General features: G+C 42.6%; 1 protein-coding gene across 8 annotated transcripts in view; it reads left to right on the top strand.

Annotated features, from left to right (window-relative positions):
- The window catches only part of LOC119172058 (putative RNA-binding protein EEED8.10), a 102,773-nt gene extending 88,672 nt beyond the window's left edge, over window positions 1–14,101 (top strand). For 4 of the 8 annotated variants that reach the window (XM_037423033.2, XM_037423041.2, XM_075889988.1 and 1 more), the window contains exons 19-20: window positions 2,030–2,074; window positions 2,695–3,155. In XM_037423033.2, coding sequence (XP_037278930.2) covers window positions 2,030–2,074; window positions 2,695–3,089 — 440 coding nt within the window. In that variant the 3' untranslated portion in view covers window positions 3,090–3,155. Of the gene's footprint in view, window positions 1–2,029; window positions 2,075–2,694; window positions 3,156–11,465; window positions 11,508–12,860 lie in introns of those variants that run through there. The other 4 variants (XM_037423050.2, XM_075889989.1, XM_037423058.2 and 1 more) reach the window with 2 other exon arrangements.
- Window positions 14,102–14,633: the final 532 nt, after the last annotated feature.

Genomic DNA, 14,633 nt, shown 5'->3' on the forward strand with positions numbered 1-14,633 from the left:
CATAAATAGTTTCGTATTTTTGCGCTTGTACTGTCTTTTCAATTTCGTTCATTCGTGTTGCCAAAACTTCAAACATTGTATCCATTTTTTCTGACAGCTTGTTGATAATTTTCTCCAAGATGTCTGTTTTCTTTGTGCTGGACCTAGGTCTCTTTACATCATGGTTTACACTTTCCTGTTCGTTAGGCTTCTCTGCCTGGACTTTTCGCTTGGTGCCAAAATACGCCGGCCTGTCTTTACCCTGCTTAGCCTCCTCCATTGGCTCTTGGCAGGCAGGATTATGTGACACAGGTGGTGTCTTGCGTAGGTCGTGTTCCTGAGTGGCTGGCTCCCCCTTCGCCATGTGGACCTCTCCCAGAGGCAGATTCCGGCAAGCGTCTTCTCCCTGGGTTTGCCTTTGAGTCGTGATCTTCTTTTGGATCTGGACCTGGACCTCGATGTTCCCCTGCTTTTTGTCGCCAGTCTTGCTTTTGGCTGAGATGGGGGGGGGGGGGGCATCTGGTGGACACGATAAATTTCCTCTTCGGCCCTGGCTGCCCGTCTACATTGTTTCACTATGTACAATGTCTTTAATTTAGCCCTGCACAGTCGTTCTGCTGTGGGGTGACCTTCTCCACAAAGTTTGCATCATGGTTTGCAGTCGTGCTCTTGCATTGGGTTGCGCATGTCGCATCGTGTACACAGTTTTTTCTCTGGGCGTGGCCAAACGTCTAGTCTGTGTCTGTCTGTCACACCCCTTACAGAAGTTTATCTGCTTCTTATATAGTGAGACTCTAGTGATTGTGCTCTTGAAATACACCCATGTCGGCACCTTGTAGCCGTTGAAAAGGAGTATAATCGTCGTTGTACTTCTAAGTCTCTTGGCATCTATGAGTGATGGGTTCCTATTGATTACCAGAGCTTCGAGAAGGTATTCTTGTGTGTACTTCAGAGGCACATTTCGTATTATGCTTTGGCAGTCTCATTCGGTGCCGAGACGTGTGCATTTACTGCATGGGTTGGGCGAGGAGAAATTCTCCCCGCCCAATCACGCGCCTTGCGTTCGAGGTCTTTCTTCCTCTTGTATGTAATGCATGTCCATCCGTTTGTACTATCATGGTCTTTTTGGCGTGGGCCATTGCCTGGGTTTTCGTTGTCGTTCAGTTCACCAGCATCTCCTTCTTGTCCGATGTCTTTTAATCGTTGTCCTCTTGGTTAAAACTCGTGTCGAGTCTCTTTAGGATAGTGGGAACATGCATCATTAAAGTTTACGTCTGCTGTCCCTGCCGGTGACGAGGGGCTGTAGTCCTCACTGTGTCTAGGCCTAGCGTTCGCACACGTCGGAGGTAGAGACATTTGGCAGTAAAATCTCGAGAAAGTGTTCCCCACCTGAGATTCTTGTATCCACAGATGCCTCTCCAAGAACTGGTTCTTCCTATATAAGGATTCGAGGGTCTCAAAGCAACTGGCGTCTCACAGTCATGAAAAAAGCTGGAGCTGACGTGACCCACGTTTGAACTCCAGTGCTTATTGGGAGTACCACTTTCCACTCCACAGTGGTGGTTCTAGTGACAGCATTGTATGTCCGAGTGGCTCTTGAAGCGCAGTAAAATGCACCAGACCATTGTCATCCCCCATCGCAAAAGCCTGTTAAGGTCTCCCATATAAAGATTTCAATGCCACGACAGTAGCCCGTTATTAGAAGTTACAGCGTTTTACCCAGTTCTGTAGCGCCATGAGAAATACATCATAACTCGCAGCAGTGGTGCAAGAAATCACCGGAAAACAACTGATTAAGACTGGTCAGAGGGCTAATGCACAATCCTATGTCCTGTCTTGATCTGTTGTCATCCTTGCAATTCCTTGCGCTACTGTCCCGACTTATGCACTACCGACAAGCCCATCAGGCTGTTCTATGTGTCAGACAACTGCTCTGGCTGTGCAGCTCAGCATAATATAAAAACTGCATGTGTAACTAGGTACCGTTCAAGCTAACTTAGCTAGCGTCATCGCCGCATGCATCTCTGATGAACACACCCGTTCGTTTTAGGAGATGCTGACGATTACTACTACTTTGACCCAAGTGACTATGAAGGTAAGTGTGGAGCACTTTTGTACTTTCAGTGACGCAGTAAGCGTTAGTTGTGTTGACAGTATAAAAATGCCCGTTTCATTATAAAAGCTGTTCTCAGTAACAGTCCAGGGTGTTTTTTATACAATGTTGTTTGTATCTCTCAAAAGCATTGCATACTGCTCATATACAGGCTGTGCAGGCAGTCTAAAGTTTACTGAGAAGTGTCATTTCAGTGACGACCTTGCTTGAATGCCCTTTGCATTATTTTGATCAGGTGTTGTCTATACCGGTCATGAGTTTGTTTTCCGATGTTTTTATTGCTCATCAACATTATTCTTGTCAGTCTCTTTTTAAAGTGGGATATCCTCTAGTGAAATCGTATCAGCATGCATTTTTGTTCAGCTTGTTGAAATGTACTATTTCGCCCTTTTGTAAAAAATAAATTACAACTCTGTATAGCTTTTACCTAGGTAGACCAGATATAGAGTTTTGATAAAGGAAGCTGTTTTTCAACTTATGATTGAATTGGAGCACAATGCATGTACGTACTTGTATCACGTAGGCGTACACATGCAGGTTTGTTCTTCAAACCACTCGCAAAGGGATGCGTTTCTAACATGAGTGATTGTCTACTCCCACAGACGATAAGCTGATGGTTGACAGCCTCATTGCTGGTGCTGTGTCAGGCATGAACAGCGCAGACTTTGACAACAATGATGACTTTTGGAATGACTACCTACCCGAGGAGAACCTAATCGCGGAGGAAAATGCAATATCTGATGAAATCCCATTTCAGGAAAATGAAATCGTGGATGAAATTGCATTCCAGGAAAATGCAATTGTAGAGGGAAATGCAATCATGGAGGAAATCTTATTCCAGGAAAATGAAGTTGAAAGCGGCATCGCGTTCCAGGAAAATGCAATCGCGGAGGAACTAGCATTTGACCAGGAAAATGCGTACACTGAAGAATACGAGAGCTCGGATAGATTGGCATTCAAGGAATTCTTACAGGAGGATGAATATGATTTATGGTGAAGGAAGAGCGAGGTGACATGCTCTGTTCTAGTTCCGAGGAAAATAAAATTTTTTCACACCACTGGACTAATACCCTACTAGCTCACTGCCCCTCTTCCGCTAACATTGTAGCAGTCTCCCGTGCCACCTACTTCGCGCTGCGTCCACTTGTGGTAGTTATTAGGAAACCGCTTGCTTGGCCTGCCCATGGCCTGCTGAATTCCCAAGTCTGTGTTCACAGATCCTGACACATACATGATACCACCACTTTGCCCTGCGCAAGTCATGTTACCAGATGTGTGGTCTTTTTCGTACATGCTGATCATTTTTCATGATGCAGAACTTTGGCCAAATAATATGCGGCAGGACATTTCATGAAGACAGTTAACATCACACTACATCAAGTCACTTTATGCACTGCTAAACAAAGCACCTAGTGGATGTTGTGAAAGATGGGCGTTACTTGACCTTCAATTCGTTACTGAATGCAGGAACAGCGCAACCTAGAAGTAGTTACTTCGTAACTACGGAAGCAAAAAAACAAGGACAGAAAAGAGCGCTGACTTTCAACAAAGATTTATTTTCGGAGTGGTGTACATATATAGGCGAAAAATGAGAAAATTGGGCATGTGTAGAAGGGCGCAGAACAACCACTGCGATACAATGTCGGCAAAACTCTTGTCTCTTGTTGAATGGGCCGAAAACAAATACATATGTAACTTAAAGAAAGGTCGAGATACGCAAACTGTTTTTGCAACCACGCAACCGATGGGCAACTCACACATTTACCATCAGACTTGTTTATTTATAAGCTTCGATTATCTCACGGGTGGCCTGCGAGCTGTGCTTGCTTAATACCTCGCAACGCTCAAAAACTGGCACGCAGCCGCAGTCTCGGCAGTGGATTCCGAGGTGTCCTTGAACTACGTTGTGTACATTGTTATTGTGCTCTCTTAAACGGTCATTAAGGCACCTTCCAGTTTGCCCTATGTATACTATTCCGCACGAAAGCGGAATGAGATATACGACACCAATAACACAAGGTACAAAGCGCGTTCTGTGTTTCACTGTGCATCTTCCTCTAATAGCAGCTGGATTATTCACCAGCTTACAAAGCTTTGCAAGCTTTTCTGGGGCGGAAAAAACAACAGTGACACCAGCGCGTTTACCAATTTTTTTCAGCCGATGCGACACGTTATGCAGATAAGGAACTGCAACACATTTCATAGAAATAGATGCGCTTTGAGGCTGAGATCGCCCTCCTTGATTTTTAATTTGCTTGAAAAGTTTTTCCGCAACCGCAGAAATCGGGGCGCTCGAGTAACCAGCGCTTAAAAGGCGCTCTACCTGTGCTTTGAAACTGCATTGCATCGAGTGCGAGCATGACCTCTTGAGAGCGTTTACCAGGCAATCTTTAATGATACCCCTTTTCACCAATTTTGAATGTGCTGAGGGGAAAGGTAAAAGGGGTTTACCACTTTTCGGTGAAAACAGCCAGCACAAATGATTACTTCTAAGACAGAGTGTTAGGACCAAGAACCTAATCGAATTTCCAGACGGTAACTCATGCGTAAGTTCAAGAGGATACAAGTGCTTCTTAAACAAATCTAGAAGACTAAGGACAATAACTTCAAAAACAGTATCCAAACAATCAATAAATACAATGAAATCATCAACAAACCTACAGACCTTCACAACGAGAGACAAGTTGAGATCTTTTTGAATGTGGCGATCCTTATGCACGAAAAAGATGTCACTCAGGACTGGTGCCAACCAGGAACCTATGCAAACGCCACTTTTTTTAATTAAATGTTGCTCATTCCAAGACGCAACCGTTGACTTTAAATAAAATGAAAGCAATTCCAGAAAACCATGAACTGGCATACCTGACGCATTCTGGAAGTTTATCCACCCAAACGAATTAATGCATTTTTCTAAGCACTGGAGCAGTGCGTAATGGTATACATAGGGCAAACCGGAAGGTGCCTTAATGACCGTTTAAGAGAGCACAATAACAATGTACACAACGTAGTTCAAGGACACCTCGGAATCCACTGCCGAGACTGCGGCTGCGTGCCAGTTTTTGAGCGTTGCGAGGTATTAAGCAAGCACAGCTCGCAGGCCACGCGTGAGATAATCGAAGCTTATCAAATAAACAAGTTTGACGGTAAATGTGTAAGTTGCCCATCGGTTGCGTTGTTGCAAAAAGAGATTGCGTATCTCGACGTTTTTTAAGTTACATATGTATTTGTTTTCAGCCCATTCAACAAGAGACAAGAGTTTTGCTGACATTGTATTGCAGTGGTTGTTCCTGCACCCTTCTACGCATGCCTAATTTTCTCATTTTTCGCCTATATATGTACACCACTCCGAAAATAAATCTTTGTTGAAAGTCAGCACTCTTTTCTGTCCTTGTTTTTTTCGCTTCCATAGTTACAAAGTAACTACTTCTAGGTTGCGCTGTTCCTGCATTCAGTTATGTCCTACCAACTTGCCCAAGCTTCTACGCTTGATAACTTCAATTCCTTGTTCACAAAAACAAACTTATGTAAGTTTCCTTTCATAGGATAGGCAGCCAGAAACCGTTATTGAAAAACGGTTGGGCTTCTATATATATTCTGACCATTTGCAATACTTGGCTCTCGTCTTTTTTTTTCGGGGAAATACTTTGATCACATCGATTCTAGCCTGAACCATGTTTACATTGATTTCCAATGCGCGCATCAACGTTGTGCCTGTTTTATCCGCCACGTAACTTGCCTTGCATCTTGGCTGCACTTAGATGTGCGAACATGTTATCTTCTTTTCTCGCATTCAACAATGAGCACTCCCGTCTGCCTTGGAGGTTGAGGTGCCTGTGTGTTGCACCACTGATGTTATCAAAAACGTATGTTCATTTCGGAGCCAAAATGAGCTTTGGACTCATTATTACTGAATCGTAAACATGATTCGAGCCTCCTTTTTTTTACACAAAGAACTAGGATGTTTGGCTGGTTGTAAAAGCATTGTTGTAACTTTGGGATTAATCGGACAGATCCAGAAGTTTCCAGAATTTTATCTGCACTCTGGCGTTAGCAGTGAGGTGCAAGCAGTGCCCCCTTCTAGGTCATTTCATTTCGCACTGTAAATGAGTGCTGAACTTGGAGTCGTGTGTTAATACTATGAAGCTATCAAATGTTGCACATGGGATTCTTTTGTTGCTGTGGACTTGTGTTGAATGATGAATAAAGTCTAGGCAAATGAAAGCTGGATGTGTCTTGTTGTCTGTTTTGCGTTCCCTTGTTATGCTGCATGAAGCTCTTATGTTTTGCTTGAACCCTGAGCCACCTATTGCTAGTGCTTTCATTTATTGCAAGGCACAACATCCAACTAACTGGTGAGCACCAGCTGCTTTGTTGTCAAGTTTCTTGTTGCATGGCTTGAAGCTTGAAATTTTTGCTGAAGCAAAATTACTGAAAAGTGTTCATCTCAGAGTTCCAAGATCTTTTCTGTGCAAGATAGGAATGTGCAATGGACACGTTTATAAAAAATGGGGGCTCCCATCTCCCCTTTTTTTTATTCGTTTTACCCAAATACTTAGCAAGTTTGTGTCCTTGCAGTGTGCCTACATCATATAACTGTTATTGTGTGCTCCCTTGCTTGGATTTCTTCAAAAAGATGCATAAGCCTTATTACGGCTGAGATCAGTGATGAAGCTTTGTTGATTACGCTTTCCCAACTCTGAAGCAGGAAGGGTTCAGTCTTGCTTCTTTATGGCCATTGGTGCTAGTCTTGTAGCTTACCGAGTGTCTTCTGACGGTGCGTAATGTTTTGCTGGTGCTGTCAACTTGCTGATGGCAACTGCCATCAGCAAGTTGACAGTTTAGGCGTGTCTGGGATTCCATTTTCCATGAAATGTAATTTTCAGATATGTAGGAATAGTTACTTTTCTTGCATTTTTTTTAAGCTAACAAATACTGAAGTTTGGACACTCGCTAGAATTCATACGATTAAAAGTGAGAATCTTGGCCGCATTTCATAACTGGCTGGCAATGTCGCAGAAACTATGCAAGTAGAGATGCGACTGTGAGAGCTCGTCGTAGAAAAGTGCCACTCGTTTGATCAGTGGGACAAAGCTCCAGATATGCAAACTTTTCCATCCACCACTTGCTAATCATGTCGTATATCTCTACATATAAGTATCAAATTTAATACTATGTTGAAATACCTCGTGCAATCCTGCGCACAAGTACCGGGCAGTATTGCAGTAAAATACCCTGTGACCAATCGCATCATCCCAGGGTCTGATAATCAGTCTGTGAGAATATTCGAACGCTCCAAATGTTCGAAGTAATATTACAGTATTCAAATTCGCTTCAATTTGAATTCAAAATATCGAGAATTTTGAACTATTCGAAATGAACGAATAAGTCTCCAAATGTAATCTCTTTCAAAAGTGGCTTCACTGCATCAGAGCGGTGCTAAGCCATGAAAGCATCCAAGTGCACATTTATTCACAATGAAACCACTTTGCAAAGGTCGTTTCACTACGGTGAAAGGGTGCTAAGCCGTGAAAACACATTCAGAGGAAATTCACACTTTCGCTAAGTGGTTTTTCAAGGTGACACGAATATAACATATTAATCCTCACATTGGCTGACCGGAAATTTTGAGTTCAAAAAACACTCATTCACAGGACAAGAGGACTGGACGGGTGCTTCCTATTCTCTTGTCTTGTGAATGTGCGTTTTTTACGATCATAATGCCCTGTCAAGTATGCACTATCTAGCCAAATTTCAAGTTTTGCTAAACCATCTCTCACATTGATTTATCATTTCTTAAATTTAAAAGCTTGTTATACCAGCTCATATGCTCTAAGTATAGTAAATATTTTGCAGGTGATCACTTGTGTCGTATAAAAATTTATTGTGAAAGCAGTGTGACTTAGCAGTCAGAGTAGCGCCTGTCTGACTGAAACACACATCTCGTCTGACAGCAACACAGAACAAGCACAGAAACTCGTCGTCTCTCTCTTCCTCACTACACTTGCATTGTACCAAAAGTCTAATCCTGCTACTACTAAGTGTTGTTCCCACTTCAATTAAAAGTCAATTTCACCGCACATTTCCCTGCAAGGGTGAAGTAACGAATGCGATAGCTACAATTCGTAGTGGTGTATGAAGTAAGGCTGCAAGCTAGCTGTTTATATCTGATCTCAAAATGCTGGTGTAATAGAATATGGCCATATTGAGATTACACCAGCATTTTAAGATCAGATTCAAAACAGTTAGCTACACCGCAACAAATTATTCCTATCACATTTATTACTTCACCGTTGCAGTGAATATGCTTCAGGTACTTTTTTTGCTCAGTCTCTTTAAGTTGGGAGTGCCACATGTAAAAGGGTGTATGAGCCGCCTGTTGATGGCTGCCAAGATAGCGAGATGACGCACGTGCCAGCAATGTAGCAACAATGCCTGTAAAATCCAAGTTCGCAGTTTCTGCTCGAGCGAACCCCCACGCCTCAGGTGTTTTCATCAGTGTTGAAGTAAAGCGAGGCGTTTCCTTTCTGCTTGAGCATTCGGTGGTAGGTCTAACAGGTGGAGGGGATCTTATTGCACAGGTCCTACAAACGACTGAGAGGGGCCCTCTTATTTGAACTCTGCTTCAACCACATTTGTCACCTCCGCTTGTGTAGCATTACCCACCGGTTGAATGTGCGATGCTCTGGGGAATCTGATAAATTTGGACTTTATACATAGGAACATGACAGTGACCTCAACGACGAAATTTCGTTGAGACTCCGTATAATTCCTATCGCGATGAAATGGCATTTCTACAGGCCTCGTTTCAATTTTTTAAAATGATTGTGCAGGATGATTGGGTCATCACGAGTATGCCCATTTTTCTTATAATAGATGACGTACAGACCTACGCCTTGTTTGTAAACAGGGGTAGGCACCATCGATATGGGTGGGGCTATTGTAGCAACGTCGTGGTGCATTGGCTCTGCCCAGCCATCTTCGATCAAAGCTCGCTATGATCATGTGACAACTGGTGCTGCAGGTGCAAAAGCTGCCTCCAAGCCCCGCTCATTAGAGCACTTCTTTCGTGTTTACAACTGGTGGCCACAAAAGAGGAAGTTGCAGCGACTGTAAAAAGTACTCTGAAATGAACATATGAGCCATGTTGGCGTGTAGCCAGAACCTTGTCAAAAGAAGAGGTAACATAACGGCGGGGGATGTCTCATTTGAAAAATGTAATTGCTTTTGTGGGAGTCTAGGCCGCTTGTCTATGTTTTAATTTAACTGGTGCAAGAATGACTGACCCAGACAAGCAATTTAAAAGGATCTTGGGTGTGCATGCAGTAAATACATAGTTAAGAATAATTACAGTTAATCCTTGCATGTAAATAATGTGCCAGGAAAAGTATTCATAAATATGTCAAAGGTGATCTTAGCAGCACTGTCTTCTGTGATATGCTTATGCTAATGCCTCAACAACATGCTATGGATAATGCGGTACAGCCTACGAACAGGCTCTGCACGTTTTTCGGAATGCAGTTTTTCTGCGAATTTCGACAGACGCGAAAATCTCGCGAAGCTCACTGCAGCCAAAACAGCCTTGCCCGGTACACTTGTGTCGGGTGTCTCATTGCAACCACACACAATCGGGAAAAGCATTGCCAAAGTCATCCTTGCATTCACTTCTGCTTTAATGAACCGCAGAAACGTGCTCGGTGACAGAGTGCCACCTGTAGTTCAGGCGAGTGTAATTAAGTCCATTTGACACGTTTAAGGCTTCTGCAGTTATACCAACAGTGGCTAAGATGAAAAATTCCTCGCATATGACAATGCGGTAAATATGCTCGCTATGCCTCTATACAAAGCTTATTCCAAAAAGTACGATGTGGCTCATCATATATTACAAATGCTTGACAAAGCTAACCATTTTTGCTGGGTAAGCCACTTCAAAACATGAGCAAAGAATTGGCATCGAAGAGAAGTTTGTGCATCTTATAGGCGCGACTAATTGCTTTCGACTGGTTTTATAAACAGAAAACTGGGGGGGGGGAGAAAAACTTATTACATCTTGCGCCTTCCTGCACAAATGACCATGACAGCTTGTCTGTATGCAGTTTTTTATATTGCACGCTCTACGGAAAACACAGCGACAACTGCAGTGCTCATGGTTGCTTTTGTGAAGTATGTCGGTGAAATTCTTCTATACTATCCAAATTCGATATGAAATTATTGGAATGAAATTGATATTCCCTTTGAAATAAAAATTTACTATTTGCACTAGGCTATTGATAACACAGGTGGGCAGAGGAGATTAGAAAGTTTCAGAGTATAAAGTGGTGGCAGTGAGCACAAGATGAGTTGACTGGCAGAGTATGGGAGATGCCTTTGACGTGCAGTGGGCATAGTAAGGCAGATGATGGTGATGATGAATGATAACATATACTGTCACGGGGTCATGACGTGGCCGAAGACAGGAGACTTCGTGTTGGGATTTAACTGTTTATTTGGGCGAACCTGTGCCCGGTAAACGGAAAGTCCAATTACAGCAGCAGTCTCGCACAGATAGCAGTCTCGGACTGATAGCGGCGAACGGAGCGTCGGCCTTCGATCAACAACTGACAAGCGGCGAAGCGCGTCGGCATTTATACTCTTGCCGTCGAATGTTCTAGCGTTATCGCTGGCGGTGGCGTAGGTTCCAGAATAATCTGTACAGTTCGCAGAGTGGGCGTGATCTTACCGAAATGATCTACTGCAGTCCGGAACCTTCTCGAAAACTGCAGGCGCCGTTTGCGCTGAGAATCGTGTGGTGTTTTGGGACGATAACAAAAACTTGGTAAATGGAACGTGGCAATACTTAGATTACGCCCTTCTCATAATTAGTTTCTTGTGGCTAGCATGAGCTTAGACCTTATGGCCTCTGCCTGCTTGAGATCTGCACACGTTGCATGAATGCTTCTAAAAGCAGCATTTATGAATAGTAACGGTTGGTTGGCACTCTGTAGCGGTGGTTTTAGTAACAGCAACGTCTGTCCGAGTAACTCTTGAAGTGTTGTGAAATGCGTCAAACAATCGTAGCCGCTTATCGAAAACAGTCACTTAATGATCTGCCATGAGGAGATTGTAATACGATAATGGTAGCTTGCAATCAGATGCCCAATAATAAAAGCACCCACTTACGATGTGCCATAGATTAAGGTAATAAGACGTTCTTGACATTCGTGTTTACTCGGTTCTGATGCACTACCTTTTCGTTCCTAAAAAAAAATGTCTCGCAACGACTTGGGCACTGCACTTCAGCACTAAATCAAAACTGCATTCGAACTGACATACTAGCTTGGTGAACGTCATCGCCACGTGCATCTCTCATGAACACACTCATTGTTTGTTTCAACAGGTGATAACGATTATGACTTCTGGGACCCAAGTGACTATGATGGTATGTGTAAAGCACTTTTGTACTTTCAGTGATATGGTGGGTGGCAGTCCTGCCAATATTGTGAAAATGCCTATTTCATTGTCTGAGCTATTCTCAATAACTGTTCTTTTTTTTACACTTATTAGTATCACTCAAAAACACTGCATACTGCTCGAATGCAGGCTGTTTCTTTTAAATGCCACCGAAAATTGTAACGTGAACGACCACCCTGCTTGAATGTCCTCCACCGAAGTTGACGAGGTGTTGTCATTACTATACTTGCAGCCAACTTTCTTTTCCTGTGAGTGGTATGCTATGGGTGGCGAGTGTCTGCACACGCGCTCCTACATGAAGTAGCCCATCATTAGGAGTGTTTTGCATTGCTGTGGAATGCGATTGGTGCATGCTATCAACGTTTCGTATCAATGCAGACGCCGCTTTGCGCTTAAGGCCTGCGTAAAAGGGGTACTTTTTCATACGTGCCAATGTGAAAAGTGACAGTGTAAAATGTAAACCAAGCACAAATATCTCGCTGGTGTGGGCTGCATCCAGTTTCAAAGAGCTACATGTAGAAAATGGAGTATTTTCATATGCACTCAAACTGCAATATACTAAACACAGACATAGCGAAATATTGGTTATAGCGAAATAAACTAAAAATTGTCTTGCAATATATAATGTTAGGAGTAACCTTTATAGTGAATTTCTGGATATTACAAACTTATTTTCTTGCAAGGTGCAACTTTCTTACAATGGAATTTGAGTGTATAGCGTAGAAAATACTGATGCAGTTATTAGGCTTCAATCGTTAGTAGTGCTATAAGTGCTAATGAGCTCAGTTGTCCACAGCTGTAATGATGAGTTCTTTATGTAGCTTTTCAATGACAATAAAGGCAAGTATTCTCAATCTCTGTTAAGTTTGATTTCCTTCAGTTATGGCATTTGACATGTTCAAATGTAGCATTTAGCTGTTTTGTGGAGGATTGCTTCTCTGTATAGTCTTCGCTATTACGTAGGTAGGCATAGTATAGAGTTTTGGTAAAGGAATGTGTTCTTCAGGCTCTCATTTGGTTGGAGCAAAGTGCATATACACTCAAACCGCATTATGACGAAGCTGCTTTTTGCACGAAAATAAGTTCTTCATATCTGAAAATTAGTTATAAAGGTATATGCCTAGCACTGTCTATTTCAAGAGTATGCTATACTCACTTTGTTATAACCAATATTTTATTAATTGTGGGTCCGTTTGTCAAGGTTTGAGAATATTTTCATCCTGTGAGCTTAGACATGAGCAGTTAATGTTCAAACCACTCACAGGAGTAATACGTTTCTGACACGAGTGACCGTCTACTCCCACACATGATCAACTTTTAGCCGAGGGCCTCTTCAGAGCTGGCGGCGTGCTTATCAACTTCGGCGGCTGGGATGACCTCGACAGCGATGACTACGACGACTTCTGGGGTCAAGGTCCAGCTGACAAAGATTTAATCCCAGAGGACAATGCATTTGCAGAGGAAATCGCCTACCAGGAAAATGTAATCGTGGAAGAAAGCGAACTTCAGGAAAACGCGCTCCAGCTGGAAATTGAAATCGCATATCGGGAATATGAAATTATGGTGGACGAAAATGCTGTCGCGGGGGAACTCGCAAGCTTAGATGAAAATGCTTTCGAAGAAGGCCCACTAGGAGATGAATTTTCGTTTTGTGAATGAAGCGAGACTGCAACACCGTTGTTTTTCCAAAGAAGACAAAATTTTTCATACCATTGGATTAATACACTACTAGCCCACTGCCTTTCTTTTAATGTTCTTGCGGTTTCCCTTATGATATACTTCTCGCTGCATTCACTTGCCGTAACTATTGGGAAAAATTTTGCTTCGCCCATTTCTGGGTCCTGACACACACATGCTACCTCCACTTCACCCCACATAAGTCATGCTGCCATATGTGTGTTCGTGATTTTTTTATGCTACTGATCATTTTTCGTTATACAAAACTGCGCCCAAATTTTATGAAGCAGGACATTTAATGAAATCGAGAAAGTATGTCTAGTCGCATGGGGCACTGTTGAGCAAAACACATAACGGACATCATGACAGTTGCTCAGAATTTCCTCAACAAGTCGCTGTTCATTAAAAAAATGTTGCAAGCTAGTGCAAGTTTCCTTTCATGGGCGAGGCAGTCAGAAGCTCTTTTAATAAATAATTGTTTAGCTTCTAAATATATACTGTATCGAAAGCCTTTATTTATTACAGCATGAACCAAGTTTGTGTCCATTTTAAACACCGACATAATTATTGTGCCTCTTCGAAATACAACTTGCCTTAAGTTTGCTGTGCTTAGATGTGTGTGTGTGTGTGTGAACATTGTTTTGTTTTTTTCCTCCTGTTCAGTATTCAGAAGTATCGTCCATTTACAGTTTGCCGTGTTTGTGTGTTTTGTAGCTGAACTTAGCCGACATGCATATTTTTGTAGTTGGGAGCAATCACAAAATGAGCTTTGGATGCGTTAAAACATAAATGTGTTTCAGGCCTCATGTTTTTTACATCAACAAGTGTTTCAGTGGCTGTAAAAGCATTATTGTGAAGTAGGGGTTAAACGGGACAGATCCAAAAGTTTCCAGTATTTTATTTGCTCTGCAGTGTTTGTGATAAATTGCAACTGGCACCCCTTTCTAGGACGTTTCATTTCACCTTGTGAATGTGCTCAACGTGGAGCCATGTGCAAACAGTCGGAAGGTACCAGACGTTGTACACAGCATTATTGTTTGTTTGTTTATTGTCACTGACTTGCATTTGATGTTGAATAAAGCGAAGGAAAGCTGCATGTCTAGTCTGTTTGCGTGCCTTTGCTGCTCTTCTAATGGCTCGTACCTTTTTATAGTCTGACCCACCTCTTGTCGGTACGGGTATTCTATAGCTGTGAAGGTGACCTACTAAAGGTGCTCACCAGCTATTCCATTATCAAATTTCTCGTGGTACAGGCTGAAGCCTGAATTTCTTCAACAGTGGAATCACTGAACAATGTGTGTGAAAGTGGAGGCTTGGATGCTTACCACAAGGTTCCAAGAGCTTCGCTTTGCAGAACAAGAACAAGGTATGGTGGCTCTACCAGAGGAAAAGGTGGTTCCCCCATTTTCGTTTTACT

Source organism: Rhipicephalus microplus, chromosome 3, assembly GCF_043290135.1.
Source record: "Rhipicephalus microplus isolate Deutch F79 chromosome 3, USDA_Rmic, whole genome shotgun sequence".
Taxonomy (NCBI): domain Eukaryota; kingdom Metazoa; phylum Arthropoda; class Arachnida; order Ixodida; family Ixodidae; genus Rhipicephalus; species Rhipicephalus microplus.